The 24,714-nt window shown below is 36.3% G+C and overlaps 1 protein-coding gene across 3 annotated transcripts in view; it reads left to right on the top strand.

Annotated features, from left to right (window-relative positions):
• The window catches only part of CDADC1 (cytidine and dCMP deaminase domain containing 1), a 47,413-nt gene extending 23,330 nt beyond the window's left edge, over window positions 1-24,083 (top strand). The window contains exons 5-11 of one of the 3 annotated variants that reach the window (XR_007152731.1): window positions 2,414-2,983; window positions 8,521-8,570; window positions 11,653-11,822; window positions 14,358-14,547; window positions 15,369-15,479; window positions 19,191-19,251; window positions 20,977-21,024. Coding sequence is in view for 2 of the 3 variants with exons in the window: in XM_047861162.1 (XP_047717118.1) it covers window positions 2,414-2,983; window positions 8,521-8,570; window positions 11,653-11,822; window positions 14,358-14,547; window positions 19,191-19,251; window positions 20,977-21,050 (1,115 nt within the window). In the remaining variant the exon portion in view is untranslated. Of the gene's footprint in view, window positions 1-2,413; window positions 2,984-8,520; window positions 8,571-11,652; window positions 11,823-11,932; window positions 12,101-14,357; window positions 14,548-15,368; window positions 15,480-19,190; window positions 19,252-20,976 lie in introns of those variants that run through there. The other 2 variants (XM_047861162.1, XM_047861171.1) reach the window with 2 other exon arrangements.
• The last annotated feature ends 631 nt before the right edge of the window (window positions 24,084-24,714 follow it).

Here is a 24,714-nt window from a genome sequence, read left to right as displayed (position 1 = left end):
AAAATAAATAAAACTTAAAAAAAAGTTGAGTCTTCAAGTGAAAATTAGAATTTTGAAAAACTCATATCCACCATCATGAGCAACATGTAGCTTCCTGACACTTAAAGACTCTTCTGATGTGATATCAGTGATGGTAATATTAATGAATAGGACTTTTTTTTTTAATATTATAAAATCAGTAAACCAGTATTTCCAAATGACCAATGCATGGTGCTACAAAGTCATGCATGAGCGAAAGTGCCATTCTAAGTGCACAATAAACCAATGGACTTTAGCATAATTGTACAAAAAGTTTGTTGTTATATTCCAGATTCCACATTGTAACTAACCTTTAAGAAATTATCCCTTGTCAAACTTTTATGTACTATGAAAGAAGAAAATTCACTTACCTGAAATGGCTGTTAAAATACTCCTTTTTCAACTACACATCTTTGTGAGGCTGGATACTTTTCATATACTTCAGTGAAAACCTATGACAACAGATTGAAAGCAGGAGCAGATTTGAGAACCCAGCTATCTTCTGTTAAGCTAAATAATAAATTTGTAAACATTTAAAACAATGCCATTCTTTTCAACTAGTTTTTGTTGCTGTTTTGGGAAATACATGTTGTTTTTGTTTTTATTAAACTGTTATTTATATTAATATATAGTAGGTTCTCTGTTCCTTTAATGAATTAATAAATATTTTTTGAAATTTGTTTGAATTTTCTGATACAGTAAATATCAGTAGGTACAATCTACATAAACAAAGCTCTTTGGGGTTCTCATTAATTTTAAGAGTGTAACAGAGTCTGAAACAAACCAACAAATCTGAAAACCTCTGCTGTAGCATTTGCCACTGGTACATGAACATTTGTCCAAAGACTAGTCATCCTCTCTTCTCCTTAAGTCAGGATTACTAGAAGCAACCAGATGCTTAGATGAAAGATTGACTATCACTACTGAGTAGGAAATGGATTATGATAACTCCAACAGGGGAAAGGTGAAATGCAGCCACCGGAAACCTCTAATATTAGCTCCAAGGCCTTCAGAATTGATTTATAACCCAAGCCACAGTAAGACTCAGGAGTAGCAGGGAGTAGATAGAAAGTGCGCTTGTTCAACTAAGATTTTTTAGTTCATCTGTTACTTTGAATGTAGGACACCCTATGGGCCATCTGTCTTTTCGCTTCTGGGCACAATCGTAAAAAGTCTCTTTCCTAGCTGAAATTGCAGGAGATATTAGCAAAGGGGTCTCTTTGTAAACGACTAATTAATTAATGAACATTTGAATGCTTAATGCTGTACCCTGTATAAGGCATCTCATTGTTCCCTCTCAAATGCAAAATATTTTTTTCATCTGTTTGTAATCTAGTTTTGTTTTCTATTTTGTAAATTGTCTGATCATATCATTTTGCCTCTCTCGAGGCCTTATTGTTCTTGTCAATTCATATGTGCTGTTAATGAATTAAAATCTCTGTATATTAAAGATTACTAACCTACTGTCACATTGAAAATTCTAGTTTATTGTTTTGTTTTTAATTTTGTGTACTTAAAAAAATTAATATTGTTTCCCCATCCCCCCCAACACACACACGCGCACACACTGTTGGCCTCACATTATTTTAGCCATTTAGATTTTTTCTATATTTTTACTGTTTTAAACAGTGCTGCACTAAATATATGCATGCATGAATTTTTTCTGTTTCTGTTTAGAATAACTTTTTAGAGTAGCTTCCCAGAGGAAGAATTCAGAGCATAGGTACATTTTTCACATATGGATGAATTATTTATTTCAAATACAAACTTTGGACAGTATCAGTTGTTGGCTCTGATATTTCTAAAAGCAGCCACTTGATTACTTGTAGGACTCTGGTATTTAGTCCTGGCACTGGGCTTTGGGACCACACTTTGGCAAAGCCAGTGATTCCACAAGTATCTTCCATGAGCTTTGTTAAGGATCACCCATCTTTTCCTGTGAAGGGCTAGATAGTAAATATTTTAGGCTTTGCAGGCCATATGGTGTCTGTACAGATATTCAACTCAGCTACTCCATTGTTGTGCAAAAGCAGCTAGAGACTATGTCAATGAATGGGTGAGTCTGTTTTCAAATAAAACTTTATTTATAGACACCGAATTTTAGTTTCATAAAATTTTCATGTGTCATAAAATACTATTCTTTTGACCTTCTGCAATTATTTAAAACTATAAAATCCATTCTTAAACCTGCCAGCTGTACAAAAACAGGCAATGGGACAGATTTAGCCGATGGGCTATAGTTTGCCAACCTTCTGCCTATATTAAAATTGACTTCATAATGGACATTTATTATATTGGGACCTCTGGATCTACCACAGTGATATGGTGGATTTATCATGAAAACCCTTAACTTCAGCATGTGTCTGATAACTACGTTTCATATTTTGTATTTCAGCTGGAGTTAACCGAATTTCATACTGGCCTGCTGATCCAGAAATAAGTTTGCTTACTGAGGCTTCTAGTTCTGAAGATGCGAAGTTAGATGCCAAAGCAGTGGAAAGATTGAAGTCAAACAGTCGGGCCCACGTGTGTGTCTTACTTCAGCCTTTGGTGTGTTATATGGTGCAGTTTGTAGAGGAGACCTCTTACAAATGTGACTTTATTCAAAAAATTGCAAAAACACTGCCGGATGCTAACGTTGACTTTTATTCTGAATGTAAACAAGAAAGAATAAAAGAATTTGAAATGTTATTTTTGGTTCCAAATGAAGACATGCATAAGCAAATACTGATGACTATAGGTTTGGAGAACCTCTGTGAAAATCCATACTTTAGCAATCTAAGGCAAAACATGAAAGACCTTATCCTCCTTTTGGCCACAGTAGCTTCCAGTGTGCCCAACTTTAAGCACTACGGATTTTATTGTGGTAATACCGAACAGATTAATGAAATTCACAATCAAAGTTTGCCACAAGAAATTGCAAGGCACTGCATGGTTCAGGCCAGGTTATTGGCATATCGAACTGGTGAGTTACATGCTTAGTGCATAAATTGGGGCTGATTGATTGGGTTGTATTTGTCTCAGAAGTAAAATGGTATTCATGTCATCCATGGTAGGGTTCATTTACTCTTTCTTAGTACTGAAGTTTTGCTGGTCATATGTGTAGAAGTTAACGAGACCCTTGAGTAGACAACTCAGAGCAGTTTTAGGATTCCTTGCGGCCTTATATTCAGTGCTACATTTATAAATCAGGGCCTGATTATGTAGGACCTTCTTCTTCCTGCTTTTGTGTTCTCATTGTTCATTGAGCTCTCCACTAGAGACGGGACAAAAAGAGAAAGAGAACCAAAAATCATTCGTTTTTAATTAACTCTTCAGTATTTTGTATGTATTTGGTATTTTTTTTAAATGTTTTTAATGTTTATTTATTATTGAGAGAGAGACAGAGCATGAGCGTGGGAGGGGCAGAGAGAGGGGGAAACACAGAATCTGAAGCAGGCTCCAGGCTCTGAGCTGTCAGCATAGGGTCCGACATGGGGCTCGAACTCACAAACCGCGAGATCATGACCTGAGCTGAAGTCGGACGTTTAACCGACTGAGCCACCCAGGCGCCCCAGTGTATTCGGTATTTAATAAAAACTTTGAAAATCTTTATAATAAAAAATGAATTCAAAATAACAGAATTAAAGTAAAGGAATAATGACAAATTCTTCCCATTGCTGGTATGTCTTCCATCAGCAAGTTGAGAAATCAAACATTTTTAACTTTATTAAGTTGTGCATGAGTGTATATGTGAAAAAGGAAACTATTGGGAATTTTCTTTATTGTGATAAAAGATGGCATCTGTATTTCTAATTATAGAACAATGTTTTCACATCTTACTAAATGTAAGATTTTTCAAAGTAGAATCTTGATCACTTTTTTAAATGTGACTTTGAAATAAGGAGGAAAAATACAGGCAGGAGGAGCAGTAGAGTAAGATTTGGTGAATGGAGGATTTTTTTTAGCTTATCCCAAGAAAGAAGAAGAAAGAAAATCTTAAGAAAAGGTCCATACAAATACCACTGGTCTGCAGTATATTCTAAACAAAGACCACAGTCAAAGTACTTTCAGTAGAATGGAGATCTTCAATGACCGCATTTCAGAATCACAATTAATATTTTATTAAAAGTCCAAATGCTCAAATTCCAACCCAGACCTACTGAACAGAGCTTCCTAAGGGTGTGGCCTAGGCTTATGAATTTTTAAAGTTCTGCAAGGGATTCTGCCATTCAGCAGCATTCACTCAACTCTTATTAAAGAATGTGGTTCTACTACAGGCACAAGCTATATGACTCCAAACAATTATGTAAAAGACTGATTTAATGTATTTATGTTGTATTGTGGGCTGCACATTAGTCTCTTTGCCAAAAACAGCCTTGTAAATAATTTTTCTCTAAACCATACTGGAAGGGCAGAAACGTAAATGGGAACAGCTGTTACAGCTATAATTCACTAATTAATTCTCCTTTACTAATTAGAATTCAGTTGATTCCAGGGTGAGCGTAAGCTGGGAGATCGGAATCTGCTGTTCTTTTAGTTGATTTCAGTACCTCTTCTCATAGGAGAACATCTCATCGTGCCATGTAGGATTCCAGTGTGTAAAGGTGCAGTAATGCATAGATAGAAATTTGCATCTATGTTGTTTATAAGATACTCTATAAATGTATCTACTATTTCTGTGCGGAGTTTTGTACATGAAGTTGTGCTTCTGCTCTTGATGGGTAACTTAAAAGATTTTTACAGGTTAATTTTTTTTTATTGTGGATGGCTTTTTTGCCTGGAACCCAAATCTTGAATAGGATGCAACTCTCTGTCATGCACTCCACTCCACTCTCTGCTCTCCCAGGGAAGGGACAGTTTTTCCTTAGCACTAATGCTCAGCATGATGTGCTGAGTGGATAAAGGAAATCTTTTTATATCCAAAGTTAAATGGTCCACAATCCCTTATCCAAAATTCTTGGAGCCAGATGAAAAGGAGTTCAGAATTTTTCAGATTTTAGAAAGTAATATGGTACATGTATTGTATATGACACAGCATTCCAGGGGGTGTGGCACAGTGCATTATAATCAAACACATACATGTGGAGTAGAATGTATGAATATTTGCACTAAATATTTGGTTAGGTGTGACCATGAAATAAGTACATCAAGCTGTAAAAAAAGAAAAAAACAAACCTTGATAAAAGGGACTTCAGATGAGAAATACTGGACCTATATAACAGTAACAATTTATTAAGCACCTAGAATGTGTCAGGCACAGAGCCGGGCAATTTATATACGTATCTTATTTAACACTGAGGGCAGTCCGGCAAGGTAGATAGCCCCTGATGGAGTGTCCTAACAACTCAGGCTTTTAATTTCACACTGTTCAGTTTACTTTGATTTTATTTCACTCCATAGGTGAAGACACCATTTCATTAAACCATTTTATTTAAAAATATGAGTGAAATGAATTCCAGAACCTCTAACAACAGACTTCTAAAAGTAATTGAGAAGCTGGTGCTTAATAATTGTATTTTAAATGATGAATAAATAGGATCCACAGAAGTGTCATTAAAGGAAGCTATGAGGTAGCAAAAACGTGACAAAATTCATTTAGACTCTAGAGAGGGGAAAAAAGAGGAGGGCATTGCATCTTGTCTACCTGATTTAAGTGTGATTTTTAAATCTTTTTTGGGGGTCCCATTTTCCCTTAGACTAAGTGTTTTTCAAAGCTGAGGATTATGCCTTCCTCCTGAACCACAACATTGATGATGAAAGTAGGTTGGAGAAGCCATGAAAGTTAACTGTTTCAGATCATAACTTGGTGGTTGGTTCTCAACTTGGTTCTCTGCCTATGAATCAGAGGGGATGCTCATGAAAAATGTGGGTTCCTGAGCCCTGGCTGAAGTCTTTGGAGAGGTCACTTCAGGGGATTTCCCTGGGAGCCAGGAGTCTTCCTTTTAACAAACATGCAGTGATTCTGATGAAGTGGCTGTGGACCACACTTGGGCAAATGCTGACATGACCACAGAATCTGGAGCTAAAATAACCACACCTGTGTTCCAGAATCGTGGGCTGAAGAGTTCTCTGACTTTTGGTGATTGGAGTCTCAGAAATTTGGCTCAGTGAATATAATAAGTTGGCCTTTTCCTTCAAAGGTATACAGAGAAAGAAAACCTGTGAATGAGCAGATTATGGGGAGCAATGTCTGTACAAATTGCAGACATGAAAAGATTCTTGAGAAATTACCTCATCTGTCATCCGACCTTGGATGTGTGAAATCTACTCCATCTAACATGGATACAATTTTATTCTGATTTTAAGAGACATAGAAAAGAATATTCTGTTGGTTTAACTAAACTTAGAAAGGCAGTAGAGCCACATACTGAGGGAAAATTACATTTTTCCCCTCCTGACAAGGTTTAATCTGTCCCCAGACTGAAACAGAAAAAGTGGCTCCTGAGACTTCAAAAAAACATAACATGAAAAATACTTAGTGTTGATGGTAAGAAAAATAGACTCTTCATATGAAGAATTTCTATTTCAGTCTCTCATTTTTTGTTTCAGGTTTGTACATGTATTAAGGATAGTTTTACTTAAAGGTTTTGGTTTACATTTATAACTTCTGCCACCTGCCTTAGAAATGAGCATAAAGCCATAATTATATTCTTTTCCACCCTTATGTTATACTCTGCACGTCTTGGAAGGAACAAAGTTTTGTTTACAGCAAAATCTCTTACATGAATCTCCACTCTAGAATAAGCCTTCCCGGGGTGCCTGGGTGGCTCAGTCGGTTAAGCGTCCAACTTCAGCCAGGTCACGATCTCGCGGTCCTGTGAGTTCGAGCCCCGCGTGGGCTCTGGGCTGATGGCTCAGAGCCTGGAGCCTGTTTCCGATTCTGTGTCTCCCTCTCTCTCTGCCCCTCCCCCGTTCATGCTCTGTCTCTCTCTGTCCCAAAAATAAATAAACGTTGAAAAAAAAAAATTTAGAATAAGCCTTCCCATACCCTCCATTCCTCAGCATGGGGTTCATTTCCATTCTAGCACAAGCACAGCACATGGGTGCTTCCTGTCTGTCTCCCACTTCAGACTATAAATTTCATGAATACAGGAACTTTTCAGCATTGTCCCACTTGGGCGTTCAATAAAGGGAAATCTTTGTTACGAAATTCTTAATGTCAAAGGGAGGGGTAGATTTCATTTAGTGGGCTAAATTTTAGTCACTTGATTACTTTGCCTGTTTTCTCATCTAGAAAAGGAAATTTTATCTGCTTTACCTTTACGGGCAAAATGAGATAATGGGTAAAAAGTGCTTAAAATAAATTACACAAATGCTTTGTGATATAATTGTGAAAACTTGAGCTTGCTTGAACTGAAGATGGGGAATTTTATTAGAGTATCGTAAGTTTTAAAAATTAACTTATTTGTAAGGTAAACTAGTTTTTAATACCTAGATGGAATGACGTTATCATTGGAGGGATTAACTTTTAGGAAATTGTGGAGTGAAACTACAGTTTCATTTAATCCTTACCAATATGAAAATGCCCTAGAGTAAGTTCCCAGATTGTTACTGTTTCTGTGTAAATGTACCTGCTTAACCACATCAGTCCCTTATTAAAATTTTGATAAATACTGTGGTTTTCATAATTACTCTATAATTGTCTTTAGAAATTTGAAACTTATCTTTGTATTAGTAAAAGGAAAAAGTAAATCTTTGATATGCAGCATTTCTATTTTGGTTTTATAAAACTTTCTGTTTCAGATTCATGGTTTTAAAAACTACAGCTTTATTTGTTGTAGAGGTTTTGGTTCTGCAGGGAAATTGTAACCTTATGTTTATAACTTCTGCCACTTGATTTAGAAATGAGCATCATTCACTAAGTTGGCATTCTTTTCCCATTGAGATAAACTCTGAAAGTCAGGAAAAGGACTTTCATATAGATATGAAATCCCATAAAAACCTGCTTTTGTTTGTATTATAAGTTTGAGCTTTATTTCTTAGCAACAATATTTCCATAAAATGTATTTTCCATGATTAGAGTGTAAAAAATGCTAGAAGACAGATTTGATTGTTGTGAATTATTGTTACATTAAATTCATTAGTTCAGAAACTTCTTTTTAAGTCAATTTCATCATCTGTTAGAAATAGTCTTTTAGAGACTGATTTGTTGGTGGAGAATCTATAAAATTACCCTCAGTTCTGGTTACAGCTTTGCAGTGATCTGACTGTGGGCACTGCCATTGTAATGAGCTCAGCATATAGATCCTGTGTGATTGGGTTGGTAATGACACTGTATGGTTATTTAGTACCTGGTTCCCATATTCCATGCCTGAAAGTATTTACTTTAGTGGTAAACTTTTACTACACAAATTTATTTAGTAATAAAAAGGTATTTATTTCTATAGTTAGTGAAGATATCAAGGATTGCTGCTACATTGTGAATTATGTTTCAATACTATGTACTGTTTTTAGAAACTTGTATTTCTGAAACTAACAAATCACTGATTTTTGCTGTGTTAAATGACATTTATCTTTCAGAGGATCATAAAACTGGAGTTGGAGCAGTCATTTGGGCAGAAGGAAAATCTGTAAGTATGAAAATAGTTCTTTAAACATTTAACCTTGATTTTGTTTAAACCTAGTTCAATCTTAAGTGCATTATATTTTATTGATCCATTGGGGTTAATATTTCATTTTGGTGCATTTGTTAAATTCGATAAATATTTGATCATTCCCCCAACAATTGTCTAGGTAGATTAATTGATTTAGCAAACATTTATTAAACATTTTCCACAGGGTAGGCACTGTGCCACAATGAACAGTGGGGAGGTAAGGACCACGTTTCCTGCCCTTGGTGGCCTTAAATAGTCTATTAATGGAGACGGGGGAACGAAAAAGGGGCTGGTATATAAATGTAATTATAACGTGACACTGGGAGGGCAGGAAGCAGAAATCTCTACACTGCTTGGAGAAATGAGTAAAATATTCTTAGAGGAGGTAGGGTGCTATTTATTAGTCTCGAAGAATGCGTAGGAAGGCATCAGGCAGAGCAAATTAGCGTGACTGGGAAAATAAGAGGCAAAGGTAGAGGGTACAAGACAGAATTTGAGAAAATTTAAGTGATTTGGTGTGTAGTGTGTGCTGTAGTGTGCATAGTGGAGTATTGTGCATACTATCTGTATGTTAGTGTAGCAAAAAATTAGACCGGACCACGAAGCACTTTGCATACCATGCAGAGAGTTTATCCTTTCTACAGTGGGATACTCTAGTGCTAACCAGTAGAAATAAAAAGCAAGTTACACATAATTTTAAATTTTCAGGGAGCCACATTAAAAAAAAAAAGAAAGAAACAGGTGAATTAATTTTAAGAATATATATATATATATATTTTTAATGTTTTATTTATTTTTGAGACAGAGAGAGACAGAGTATGAGCAGGGGAGGGGCAGAGAGAGAGGGAGACACAGAATTGGAAGCAGGCTCCAGGCTCTGAGCTGAGCTGTCAGCACGGAGCCCGATGCGGGGCTTGAACCCACAAACTGTGAGATCATGACCTGAGCCGAAGTCGGACGCTTAACCAACTGAGCCATCCAGGCGCCCCAAGAATATATTTTATTTAATCATATTTCCAGATATTATTTCAACCTGTAATTGGCATAAAAGCTATTAATAAAATATTCTGCATCTGGGAGAGTATTAAGTCTTCACAGTCCTGTGTGTATTTTACACTTAATAGTGCTTCTGAATTCAGACCAACCACATGTGGCTAATGGCTACTGTATTGGACAGTGCAATCCAAGAATATTTTAAGTGGGAAAATAATTTGATCAGATTTACATCATAAGGAGAATGAAGTGGGGCTGGACAGCAAATAGGGAGTTAAGAAAAAGGAGATGATGAAGCCTCAGAGTTGTGGGGTTGGGTTGGAAAGACGTGAGATCAAGAGATACTTAGTAACTATAAGGCTAGCTGAAAGGTGAGTAGGGAGCCTAGATTCTTCTTCAGTAGACTTCATGGCAACTAATTTGACTATTTCCCTGGATGTATCATAAGGCCCTCACGTTCAACCTAGCCAATAATCCAGTATCTTCCCTGCCAACCTATTCCTTCATCAGTGGTCACCATTACCATTCCCTGTTACTACACATATATAATCAATCACCAAGTGCTATAAATTCCACCTTCAAAAGATGTCTTGACTCTACCTAACTCGCCCCACCTATTAACCACCTAATAGAATAGGTTCCTCTGCCACAAACTCCCATAGCATTCTGTGCACCTAATTTATGATGCTCATCACAGTTGAAATTATGTGCACAGGTTCTTATCTCCAGTTTATGAGGGCAGGAAGACCCTGTCTTGTTTGCCACTGTATTCCCAGCACAGTGCCTGGCCTATGGCTGGAACTCTCATTTGTGTTGATATGAATGCCCAGCAGCCTTTTGGCTTAACATGTCGTTCTCAGGTGCTTTGTAGAGAATTTAAGTTTCCAGTCAAGTTATCTATGGTAGGTAGCCTGGTAAAGTGGAAAGACATGGGTTTGGGGTCCAGCAACCTGGGCTTGAATTCTGTCTATGTCACTAGCATTTATAACCCCAGACAAGTTTAATCTCTCTGGGCCTCAGTTTCCTTATCTGTAAAATGGGAAAAGTAATAGTACTACTGCCTAGATTGTTGTGAGGATTGATTAAATGAAATAATACACGAAAAACTTGGCATGATGTTTGACATTTAGTAAATGCTCAAGAATAATTTATTATTATTATTGAGATAACATTTTATTTGTGTTTATTGGCTCATCATAACAATGATTTTTATCAAGCTGCCATAGTAATGAGTATGTTGATATTATCACATGAGTAGTTATAATATATTGAAATTTAGTGGTTTATAGTATATTCTAAATTATTATAAACACTTATGCTGTATAAAATATTTCACTCTAGTAACTGATAAAGCATTCATGTTATACCTAATATGCCATTGACCATGAGAAATTAAAAAAGCCACTTAAGTAAAAAGATTCATTAAATATGTATTATTTTGTATATATATTATTTTGTAATATATATACACAATATAAATAAATACACAATAAATATGAAGTTAAATGAAAGTGCGTTTTTATTTTCCAGCAATATCACTACAGCATATTTTTAGTCTAATAGTTGAAATTGTTCAAAATATTTTCAGCATTTCTGGTTTGCTAACCAGTAGAACAGCACAGAGCATATATAAAATTAACAATTACTTATGGAGTACCTGTTATGTGTGGAGCACTCTAAAAGGTGTACTTTAAGGCATAAAAAAGAGGCATAAAGCATGGTTTCTGTTTTCCAGGATCTTATAATTTATTTGGGGAAAGATGTCTGAATCGAGTCAAACAGCTTGTGAATTAAACAAGCTGGTGTTTAATAGCTAACACCAAGGACTGCCTTGAGATTATACGTTAGAAATGATCAGACTTCTTAAAATTTAGCTTTGATAAAACCATGTTGCAGCAGGAGGGTGTAGGATCGTATGTTTTTTTTTGTTTTTGTTTTTTGTGGTTTTTTTTGGTGACAGAAAATGGAATTGGTTATATAAAGTGTGATGCCAGGCTTTAAAATACACTGCCAGATGCCCTTTTATGTTGACAGCTCAGCTTTGTTGGTTTGCTTGCTCTCACAGAGGAGTTGGGATGGAACCGGTGCCATGTACTTCATAGGATGCGGTTATAATGCTTTTCCTGTTGGGTCCGAGTATGCTGATTTCCCACACATGGATGATAAACAGAAAGACAGAGAAATAAGGAAATTCAGATACATTGTACATGCGGAACAGAATGCCTTGACATTTAGGTATGAAATTTGTTTGCATGTCTTTTCTTTAAAATGTAGCAAGGGTTAGTTGAAATTAGTTTCTTTTAGCTATAATTTCTTTCTTTTTCTTTTCTTTTTTTAATTCTAAGAAATCTTCTTCTCAGAAGTGTAACTTCAGATATACTTGGTCTGGGCTGTCTGACCTGAGGCCATTGCCAGAGATCTTCCACACCTTCAAATTTGCTGAGTGAGTCAGAGTGGCCAAAATGAACAAATCAGGAGACTGTAGATGCTGGAGAGGATGTGGAGAAACTGGAACCCTCTTGCACTGTTGGTGGGAATGCAAACTGGTGCAGCCACTCTGGAAAACAGTGTGGAGGTTCCTCAAAAAATTAAAAGTAGACCTACCCTATGACCCAGCACTAGCACTGCTAGGAATTTACCCAAGGGATACAGGAGTACTGAGGCATAGGGGCACTTGTACCCCAATGTTTATAGCAGCACTCTCAACAATAGCCAAATTATGGAAAGAGCCTAAATGTCCATCAACTGATGAATGGATAAAGAAATTGTGGTTTATATACACAATGGAGTACTACGTGGCAATGAGAAAGAATGAAATATGGCCCTTTGTAGCAACGTGGATGGAACTGGAGAGTGTGATGCTAAGTGAAATAAGCCATACAGAGAAAGACAGATACCATATGGTTTCACTCTCATGTGGATCCTGAGAAACATAACAGAAACCCATGGGGGAGGGGAAGGAAAAAAAAAAAAAGAGGTTAGAGTGGGAGAGAGCCAAAGCATAAGAGACTCTTAAAAACTGAGAATAAACTGAGGGTTGATGGGGGGTGGGAGGGAGGGTAGGGTGGGTGATGGGTATTGAGGAGGGCACCTGTTGGGATGAGCACTGGGTGTTGTATGGAAACCAATTTGACAATAAATTTCATATATTTAAAAAAAAAAACAAACAAATTTGCTGAGCGAGCCTTTTTTTTGTTTGTTTGTTTGTTTTTGGTCTTCCTTCTCTCTCCAATATAAAACTGCTTGGTGTTTGTCCTTAGGGTCTTCCACTTTCTCAGTTGTAAGATGTCCTTTGTTTTCTAAACCTAGAACGCATATACTTAGGAACATATAGATTTTATCATGAACCAAATTGCTTTAACATAGTTTCGGTGAGAGATTATAACTGGCATCACCTCCTTCTGGTGTTCATTTAGATCATTTCCACAAACATTTCTCAGTCATTACCACTGAGGGAGTGATCTTAGGGGGTTCAAAACTGAGCGAGACATGGCTTTGGTCTTTGAGGAGCTTATAATGCGGCAGGAGGATAGAAAAGTGCTTTTGAGCCAAGGTGATCGGTTCTCTGGGAAATGCCAACACACAGTCCTGTGGAAATTCATGGACTGCTGCAGATGGAGGGGAAGTGAAAGGGGAAAGCTTTAAGGAGGAGCTGACATTTGAGCTGGGTTCTGAATGTCTGGTAGGATTGTGGCAATTGGAGAGGCTTACCTGAAGGGAAGCCATCCTTGCTTCAGGCATAGCAATGGTCTAGAAGTAGGAAGATGCTTGTGTGTTTGGGAACATGAGTGTTCCAGTTGGGCTGGACTCTGGAGCATGTGGGAGTAGGTTGGGGCTGGACAAGGGAGGACTTTGAATTTAAAAGTGGGGAGTTGGAAGGGCGTTGACAGAGCCACCCTACCACTTAGGTTGCAGGTATATTATTTAAATAGACCAGATGCATAACATTCTGTTGCCCTAGTCTAGGCAAGCAGAATGAGTCTGAACTGGGGAGGTGAATATGGAGGGCGGATGGTTGTGTAGGACAGCTGACTGAGAGCAGCGGAAACCACAGAACCAGGAAGTGTAATCCCCTTAGCTTCAGATGAGGGCATTTCTTGGTCCTAAACTCCCTCAACAAACAGTTGCTCTGTTGTTTTCCTTGTGCTCTTCATTACGGGTTTACTTGCTTACTTTATGCGGAGGTATGAATCTGTCAAAGCCAAACGCTTGTTAAAATAAAGTATCCTTTCTCAGAGAGGGAATAAAGGAACTATAACTCAAAGCAGAATTTTAATATTAATTTATCAAATTAATAAGCATTTATTAAATAACCAGTCGATACTAGATAAGGGTTAGATCCTTTGGCTACCATGATGAGCTAATGTCTAATCTCTCATGGTAAACTCTCAAAGAGGAGAGTTTCTAGCCCCTCATTCTGGTATTACAAAGTTCTTATTTATCCATTGTTCTTGCTCTCCCTCCCTTCCTCCCTCTCTCTTTCAGTGTCTTTTTCTGTTTTTATTTGTAATCTAATACTGAACATCTTACCAGTTGCTTAGAATAATAAATGAATTTTAATTATAATAATTGTCATGTTCAGATTGTATATTAACATTTTGAGTTTATATATTTTGTATGTTCACTAATTTGGCAAGAATAAAGTTTATTGTTGTTTATAATGCTGTAAATTTGTTTTAAAAGCAGCTCAGTTTTAGTATTTAAAGATTTCTCTAAAATATAACTATCATTGTGGAAGCTACCTTCCTAATACTTACAAATTTTTTGTAGGTGTCAAGAAATAAAACCAGAAGAAAGAAGTATGATCTTTGTCACAAAGTGCCCATGTGATGAGTGTGTACCTTTAATTAAAGGTGCAGGCATAAAACAAATCTACGCAGGAGATGTAGATGTTGGAAAAAAGAAAGCAGACATCTCTTATATGAGATTTGGGGAACTTGAGGATGTTAGCAAATTTACAGTAAGTAGATACACATTTTTTTCAAGTATACTTTCTATTACATTGTTACCTACCCTGCTGAATATTTTTAGTTAGTGATTCCCATGCTTTTAAAGACTTTCGACAAACTATTATCACTGAGCTTATTTTTATGTGCAACTACTCATCTAATTACAGATTTTCAGCTTAGGATCTCTGTCTTATGAATCGACATGTCCGTAACAAGTTGCACATTATTGACCTTACAGATCCTGAATTGGTGGACCCTTTAGTGCCACCTGGTGGCTAACAAAAGAAAACCCCTCACCCGCCTCTTCCCTCACCCTTCTGGTTTGGAGTGGTAAAGAGAGATGAAAATAGTTTAGGATTACCCAAAAGACAGGAACCCACACAAATACACACACACACACACACACACACACACGTGCACTCACGACACATTTCTCATGGGAAAAATTAGAAAAGATAGAAGGGATTTAATATTTGATGTTTCAGAAAAAGTACTGAGATACTTCATGGAAAACATAGAACTTTATTTTACTATTTAGTCTTTTAAAAAACTTTTTTTTTCTGGTTTATTTATTTTTGAGAGAGAGAGAGAGCAAGCAGGGGAAGGTGCAGAGAGAGAGGGGGACAGAAGATCCAAAGCAGGCTCTGTGCCGACAGCAGAGGGCCCAATGTGGAGCTCAAACTCACAAACCATGAGATCGTGACTTGACCTGAAGTCCGACACTCAACTGACTGAGCCACCCAGCGCCAGGCGCCCCTAAAAAACTTTTTAAAAACAATCTCAAACATACAGAAAAGTTACAAAACCGCTACAAAGAACTTTTTTTTTTCAGAAACGTTTGAGAGTAACTTGTTGACATTGGTGGCCAGATCACTCTTGGGGCGCCTGGGTGGCTCAGTCGGTGGAGCGTCCAGCTTTGGCTCAGGTCATGATCTTGCAGTTGGTGAGTTCGAGCCCCACATTGGGCTCTCTGCTGTCAGACTGTCAGCACAGAGCCCACTTCAAATCCTCTGTCCCCCTCTCTCTGCACCTTCCCTGCTCATGCTCTCCCAAAAAAAAAAAAAAAAAAAATACTAAAAAAAAAAGATAGCCAGATCACTCTCAAATAGTTTATTACATATTTCCTCAAATGGTAGATTCTCCTACAAAACCATGATACAGCCACAAAACTTGGGAAATTATCATTGATAATTTGATCCACAGATTCTAGCCAAAGTTTACCAGTTGTCCCAGTGTTCTATATAGCAAAAAGATCCCCTCTCCAGAATCATATGTTGATTTTTAATGATAACTCTGGCATTTAATGTAACACTTATATACAAGAATTTGTGGTAGATATAAAAGGCATATAACTATTTATAAATTTCAAATTTACATTCCTGTTTGAGTCCAGAGTGCCTGGAACATATAAGGCACCAAAAAGATATGTTTTAAAGTGTCTATTAGGGCACCTGGCTGGCTCAGTCAGTTAAGCCTCTGACTCTTGGTTTCGGTTCAGGTCATGATCTCATGGTTCGTGGAATCGAGCCCTGCATCAGACTCTGTGCTTGCATTGTGAAGCCTGCTTGGGATTCTGTCTCTTCTTCCATCTCTGCCCCTTTCCTGCTCTCTCTCTTTCAAAATAAATAAATAAAACATTAAAAAATAATAATAAACTGTCTATATATGTGTATACATATACTTATATATTTATATTAAAAATTTTGGAATTATAACAGCATATTGCCTAGGTTTTGTGTGTATGAAGTATCATAACTATTTACCCTTTTTATTTTTGTCATTTATTTTTGTTTTTTTATTTCCAGTTTTATTTAAATTTCATGATTTTTTAAAAAAAGGAGGGCTCTGAAAGAAAGGAGAGATGAGCAAGGTGCCTCTTTTGTAAAAGCAAACAAAAACTTACATCCAGCTAGTCAAAGAGAAATCTCTGGTTTTGTGTTTTTGTTTTCTGTCTCTTCATTCCTCCTGAGGAGTAGAAGGAAATAGTTGTTTCACATTCTCTCCATAAAGATTAAATGACCTAGCTCTTCAGGATTGTGACAGACAGATTAAGTGAATTCTGAAATATTTTGCTTACTGGCGGATTTGAGTAGCTTTCTCACTGTAAAGACAATGAAGAGGTCAGAAGAATGTAAGATATAGGGTGAGAGAAGCAGAGGGAGGCAGGAAGACAGAGGGTGTGAGGCCCCTCGGCAGAGATGGGCCAAGACCCACAGGAGTACCCCGATCAGGTGCACACGATTCTTCTCTGTGCTCCTTCTGGTGAAGGTTAACTCTCTCCTCCTTTTCCTCCTTCTCCTCCTTTCCCTCATCTGGCCTGGTTTGCAATATTATGTAAATGACTTAAACTCCCTGGTTAGCTAAATGCCTAGGTTTTGTTTTTTTTTTATAAATACCAGAGACTAACATGAATTAGTATTCATTCTAAATTTGAGTGTCAGTAATGGTTATACTTATTTTTAGATTGTCAAGAGTAGTATAGGAATGTCCAAAAAATTGGGGTTTTTTTAAGATTAAAGCAAATTGAAATTAATTTTGTTTGGAAAACTTGCTTTTCTCCTTGAGGTGTTACCATATACCTTGAGATGAGTGATTCTGTTCTGTGGGATTGTTGCAAACTAGGCTAGGGCTGAGCAACAGTATTTTCAAGAATAGATTTTACCAGTGTAGACCCATGTCCTTATTCAGAAGCTTTTGTTTTGTTTCTATTTAATACATGTACATTTTTCTCTATTAGGTCATATTACTTATTTTAAATTTATTTATTTTGAAAGTAATATATGCTCATTTTAGAGGACCAAGGATGTAAAGAAGAACAGATATTCTCTTACAGCTCATAGATACTACCATTAACATGTTGCTGTATTTTCTGTGTCATTGAGAAATCTTCAAAAATAATGTTTAATAGTTATACAATATTCTAACTCAGATATAACTTATTTAACCATCCTCCTGTTGTGAGGCACCTAAATGGCTTCTAAGTTTCTTAAAGTTAGAAATAGTCTTTTTATGATTATCCTTAAATATAGATTCAGTGTTATTAGTTTTTACTTTTCCAAAATTAATAGATTTTAGTAGTTTGACATGTTTTGAAACATGTCTTTTTTTTTTTAAGTTCATATGTAATTTTCCACCCCATGTAAGTCCTCTTTTTCCTGGTGCTAATCCCAACCATCCCATTTCTATAGGCAACCAACCAGTTCTAGATGTCCTCCCTTTCCAAAGACTTTTTTACCCATGGAAAAATGTTTGTCTTGTATCTCGTTCCCCCTCAAGGATCATGATAGTTTGATGAACTCATTGATGCTTACAGAAGGCACATTGAATTGTGCCTTTCTAGACATAGTGCCCTAATAGGCCTTTTTGGTCAAGTCATTAGTAATTCTGATGATGGGGATTTCTAGCCAAGTGAGAAGGGAAGGGCTGTGCCGTGACGTACCGATCACACTCAGTTTTTCTTCTCAGCTGCCCCACGCTTCTCGGTACTATCTGAGAACAATCAGGCTTCCCTATTTCTTTTTGAACGGTTGAGATGGAAAACTGTAATCAGAGGAGATATGGTATATGGTGTGATATAACCATACTAAAAGGCAAGATTATCTTGGTCATACTTTCTCTCTTTATACCTAAGCCTTCTCTGGCTCTTATAAGATGCCATAGGGCCTGGAGATGGAATGTGGTGTGGTGGAAACTCTGCAGTGTTGGGCACAGGCAAACTCAGATGCTAATTCTGTTGCTGCCCTTAGTGGGCAAGTCACTACACTTCTCTGGTCTTCTGCTTCTTTACCTTTAAAATGAAAGTAAAGGATCTTTAAAGTTCCTTCCTTCCTGGGAATGCAAACTGGTGCAGCCACTCTGGAAAACAGTGTGGAGGTTCCTCAAAACATTAAAAATAGACCTACCCTATGACCCAGCAGTAGCACTGCTAGGAATTTACCCAAGGGATACAGGAGTGCTGATGCATAGGGGCTCTTGCACCCCAATGTTTATAGCAGCACTCTCAACAATAGCTAAATTATGGAAAGAGCCTAAATGTCCATCAACTGACGAATGGTTAAAGAAATTGCGGTTTATATACACAACGGAATACTACTTGGCAATGAGAAAGAATGAAATATGGCCTTTTGTAGCAGCATGGATGAACTGGAGAGTGTTATGCTAAGTGAAATAAGTCATACAGAGAAAGACAGATGCCATATGTTTTCACTCTTATGTGGATCCTGAGAAACTTAACAGAAGACCATGGGGGAGAGGGAGGGAAAAAAAAGTTAGAGAAGGAGGGAGACAAACCATAAGAGACTCTTAAAAACTGAGAATAAACTGAGGGTTGATGGGGGGTGGGAGGGAGGGGAAAGTGGGTGATGGGTATTGAGGAGGACACCTGTTGGGATGAGCACTGGGTGTTGTATGGAAACCAATTGGACAATAAATTCCATATTAAAAAAAAATTCCTTCCCTAAGAATATTGATTCTGATCCCAGAAGTCATATCATTCAGGGTCATTTAGGGTCATTATAGGGACTGGTTGGTATGAACATGCTTTTTTTTTCCTTACATTTAAAAAAAATGTTTTGATATTGACAACAGGGTGCTGAAATGCTGTTTATTAAATCCTTCTTAAACATATAAATAAAAGGTTTGTACCCTTTTACAGTGGCAGCTGAATCCATCAAGAACTTGTGTGGGTGAACAAAATGAGCCTGAAAGCAGAGAGAGTAAGTATTTAAAAGTCTCTTATTAAGCTAAGTCTCTTGTTGCTAGGAAGAAAGGATACATAGTGAGTTTTAATGATCAGGTGTTTGAAATTGTGGTTGTAGATAGACCATTTTCTTTTTGCAAGTTAGATTTTTGCCATTCAAGTTGTTTACAAACATTTGTGTATCTACTATATGCTAGATTCAATGCAAAGTGCTGGTTTATAATCAGTCCCATAGAATCTGCAGTTTAATAGAAATAATCATGCACAAATTGAATATATAAATTAAATTCATATGAAAGAGTAAACAACAATGCTCTTCTATACCAAACAAAAGCTTGCTGGACAGTTAGAAAGGACAAATGTGTATAATTAATACAGATGGCTCTAAGGCCAAATTAGAGGATATATACTTTTTTATTAGAGTAAAGGCCCATTTGCAGGGATTGGTCAAACAAAAGAAATGCTCTGGTTATTTGAATAATATAACTAAAGTCATCTCAGCTACCATAAATGAATTACTTACTAGTCTTCAAAGCTTTATTATTTGCATATTAACACAGATATTTTTAATGTAATGTCATCTTTGGGAGATCTTGTAATTCCTTAGCCACATAATTTTGAACATTAGTTATTGCTATACAGTATTATATTTAAATATTAGCTATGTTATTTGTTTGGATTCTAGGTAAATGGAAGTTAATTATAATAAGTAAAATTTTTTTGATAATGACAATGATTTGATTACCCTGAAAAGTTAGGAAATATAAAGGTCTTTGTGAAAAGAATTCCTATTCTATAATTTGCGTGGAAATATCTTGATTTTCTGTGTTCTGAATTAACTTTACTTACTCAAGTAGTGTATTTTTTATTTGTAATCTGAAAAAAAAAATACCTACCCACTCCATCTTTTAAAAAAATTAACCAGGAAAAAAAGAGAAAAAAATGCAAAGAAAAATACATGTGGATCTGATTAAAGAATGTGTATTCAATAACAGTGTTTGAGGGGGTCAATTAATAATTCCCTGTTGTTAGGGAAAGGACACAATTGGCACTAACCATAAAAAAGATGAATTAATTTATCTATGTTAAAATTAAGAACATCTGTTCATCAAAAGATGTCATTGAAAGAGTATAAAGGCAAGCCATAGAATAGGAGATATTTGCCACTTAATCATCAATAAAGGGCTTGTATCTAGGATTTATTATTCCTAGATCACCAAGGAAAGGAAAACATGCTGCGGTTAGCAGTCCTGAGATTGAAAGGCGAGGTTGTGATAGGGAGGGCCAAGAGCAAGACTTCTGCTTTGTTGGCAATGTTTTATTTATTGACCTGGGTTAGGGTCACATGTTGGTTTACTTTGTGACTGTTCACTGAACTGCAAGTTCATGTTTTATATATATTTTGGAACAAGTGCTTGATAGCAACAAATAATATTCCTATCTCTTTTTAAATTTTGTTAACACCATTATTGAGGTAGAATTTGTATATCATATGTTTGCCCTTTTAAAGTACAGATTTCAGAGTTGAGTGAACCCGCTCGTCAGTAGGGCAGATACTGTACTACCAGAGTGAGTTTTCTGGAGTCTGTTCTTCAACAGTTGAGAATTTTAAGGTAAAATAAACATGAGTGTTCCTTTTGAATTTAGGCATTATTTTGATCTTATAACCTATATGACTTTAACAAATACCCACGTATTTGAAGTGAAACTTTCCTGACATTGAGTTATTCTTGAACGCCAGACGGTGTGTTGAGACCCATACCTCCCAGTGAAGATCAGCACCAAAGCAAAAAGCTGTGTCTCGGGAACCGCTAAGAAGTCCTGTCTAGACTGGAGTGAAGCCTCAAGAACTTTTATTGCACTTTTAAAACTCTAGCCTTGTTAACTCAGAAAATAAGGATGGATTTTATGAATAACTGGAAAAAAAATTTAAGGAAGCTACTTTATTATCACCATATGAATGATGTTAATGACAATATTTTTATTTTAGATTTGTCTGTTTTCCAGAATATAGCGGTGTGGTCTTTTATTACATTAAATGAGGTAGCAATAATTTAATGAGATCAATTTAATCACCTGTTGAAGTTAATTTCTCCTTGTCTTAGCTTTACATTAGCCAATTTTTTTAGAGGGGCTGGTTCACTGGGGTCACATCTCAGCAGAGAATTCTACACCTTTTAAAAAATATTAATTCCTTCAGATTATGAAGGTGATAATTAGTAAACTGCTCCAGGGAAGTAAATGATGACCTGGACATTTTTAAGTCAGTGTATGGCTCACCAAAAGTTCACATTTATTATACCTAAAGCTTTTTAATAATCAGAATTTAATTAGGATTGAATCCTAATTAAATCATAATTAGGATCATAAAAATGAAGTTGATATACATGATTCCCATTATAAAAGTATATTCCTGACAACATTCTTAATTTTCTTTTAAAACTCTTCCAATATGTAGAAATCACAATGATTTGTTGGACTAGGGTGTTATATCACTGATTTGGGATAGCAGTAGGAAGAAAATACTGTTCTGAGGCAGCACTGATTCTTGAAGTCATTCACACTGCCAACTTTGGTTATGATGTTAACAGTGAAGAAATAGTCTGGAATATTGAAACTAGCCTTTTTTGAATTCCGTTCACCAATGCTGCCCATTTTTCGCTCCATACAATTAATAGAGTGTCTCATGGCTTTCAATGGAAGGTTTTAAAAAATTATTTGCAAACCTTAAGAATCCTGGGAATCTTGAAAGTAAAATTATGGCCAGTCAGGTCAGTTGCATTCCAAATTGCTCTTTGTGAAACCTCTCAACTTTTATTTGCTGAGAAACTTTCAGGAAATTAGTCCAAAGATGAAGGTACATGTCTTGCACTTTCCTAGAGTTAGGGAGGGAGTGCATAGCCCATGGCCCACGGGCCTGGATGTGACATCATGAGGCGCACCTGCCTTGGCTGTGCAGAGATAATCAGGTTTGCCCCTGCGATCATCCCCTTCCCTTCCACAACACCACTTGGCCTCATGAGGCCTCCTAACGGAGTCTCTCAGAACTCTACACAGGAGAATCCAAATGTTGACCGATGCCCCTATTTGTACAGCAGACCGCTTAGGTGCACTGGGAGTTCAAAGTCATCATACCAGCCAGTTGAGAAATGCCTTAAATATTGAGAGAGGGGAGGAGAGATATCCTTGGAGATAACTAAGGCGAATTTGAAAACCAATAGTGAAGCTATTTTAAAATATTTATCAATATGAAAATACTGAGATTTGCTTACATCCTCCCAGTTGCTTCAATATATTAATTATACATGTTTAAATTCATGTTAGAATTGTTTTTTTACTAATATGTCATCCACATTTAATATTTTATAAATCAATCAGCAAAATTTTTGTAAGATGCCAAAGCCTGGTATACTGCCAGGTTTATGGATGCATGTGTTGGATGTTGAGGCGGATATCAGAAGGGAGAAACATAAAATGGGGAAAACTAGGCTTAGGAAGTAGAAAATGGATATTTACAAGCACTATTAAAATATTCATGATAATGCCATATTTCCTTCTTTACAACCTTACAAACTTTACAACTCAGTTTTCAACATTTATTGAGAATTTACTATGTAGTACCAGAAGGAAGGCTCTATGAGGGCAGGGATATATATAGAGAGAGACATATATAGAGAGAGACATATATGACATATGTCATATATATATATATATATATGTCTCTCTCTATATATGAATTTATATGTGTGTGTACATATATATATATATGAATTTATATATTTATGTATGTAAATACATAAATGTTTTAAATGATGAATCCAGTGCCTACAATAGTGCCTGGCACATAATAGGCATTCAGTAAGTATTTGTTGATTGATTGAAGGAGTACAGGACACTGACTAGATCCTGGAAATAAGATGTGTAAGAAATGCTCCCTCATCTCAAGAAGCTCACAGTCTAGTGGAAGACAGAAGCATGAGAGAATGATTCTCAGAGGGGGTTCCCTGGACAAGCTGCTTTAGCATCACCTGGGGACTTGTTAGAAACGCAAATTATTGGGGTCCGCTGAGACCTATTGAATCAGATACTGTGCGTGGGACCTAGCAATCTCTGTTTTCATAGCTCTCCTAATGACCTTGGAGTTTGAGAACCACCCTATGAATGTAACTATAGAAAGCTTATAATATGTATAATTAAAACTACTAGAAATAATAAAAAACAACTCTGTATTGCAAGGAAACTAGGATGTGTTTTTAGCTAAGAAAAGGTATGAGGTATGGAGATACATTTTTGTTAAGAGAAAAGAAAGTAAATTTTGTCCTAAAGTAAAGCTGGTTATTTCAGAATGAAAAGAGAAAAATAAAGGACAAACTAAGGACATAGACATTTAGGAAGAGAAAAAGAGAAAGGAAGGAAAAGAAGGAAGGGAGGAAGGGAGGGAAGGAGGGAGTTAGTTTTGTAGTCACATTGGCTAAAAATTGAATTGTTATAAAGGTTTTTAAAAATGATACACTTGCTTTTTTGTTTTAATAGTTTGCATATGTAATTTTCTTTCATTTGCAGAAAGGGCAAAATTTTCTTGGACTATTGGTCTGCTCTTAATAAGATATTATGAATGTTTTGTTTTGTTTTGTTTTTACCTTTTGAGTAATCTCCCTGAAAAGCAAAAATGTTGTGTTTTACTAAAATACTTTCCTGTGCTTCATGTTGTCTTTATCAGATCTTTGATTACTTAACTGATTCTTAACGCTAAGAGCTGAATTTTACTTAAAACAATGTAATCTCCTATATTTGCTTTTAAAATCTTTCGTCACTTTGGTTAAAAATATAATTAAGTATTATCTGTGATCCTATTTAGTCAAGTGTCCAAACCTTTTGATATTTTTTTTTTTTTAATGTTTATTTATTTTTGAGACAGAGCATGAATGGGGAAGGGTCAGAGAGAGGGAGACACAGAATCTGAAACAGGCTCCAGGCTCTGAGCTGTCAGCACAGAGCCCGACGCAGGGCTCAAACTCACGGACCATGAGATCATGACCTGAGCCGAAGTCGGCCGCTTAACTGACTGAGCCACCCATGCGCCCCTAAACCTTTTGATATTTTTTGCAAACTTTCCAAAATCGATTTTTAAACACAATTTTTTGACCTGGAAAGTAAGTTGGAGTTTTCCAGAGGGTCCCTGGAACATCTCAAAAGATTTGTTTTTTCTCTTTATAAAAGGGAGGTGCTAAATGAATTGGTTTATGTGATATTGCTAAATTACATGGGAAGTATTGTTAAATAAGAAATATCAAGCTTTCTTTACATTGTATCTGTATAGGTATCTGTTTTAAGTGTTGCAGAAATTATATGAAATTCCTAGAAATCAGATGTCCCAGGATAATGTTATCACTGTAATTCCAGTTATTATCTTAAAATGTTGTATTCCCAGATATAATCAGATTTTCTTGCCAATTGCATTGTAATGAACTTTATCAGA

Source organism: Prionailurus viverrinus, chromosome A1 (assembly GCF_022837055.1).
Source record: "Prionailurus viverrinus isolate Anna chromosome A1, UM_Priviv_1.0, whole genome shotgun sequence".
Taxonomy (NCBI): Eukaryota; Metazoa; Chordata; class Mammalia; order Carnivora; family Felidae; genus Prionailurus; species Prionailurus viverrinus.
The sequence above is the reverse complement of the archived record's forward strand: the minus strand, read 5'-3'. Positions and strand labels throughout refer to the sequence as shown.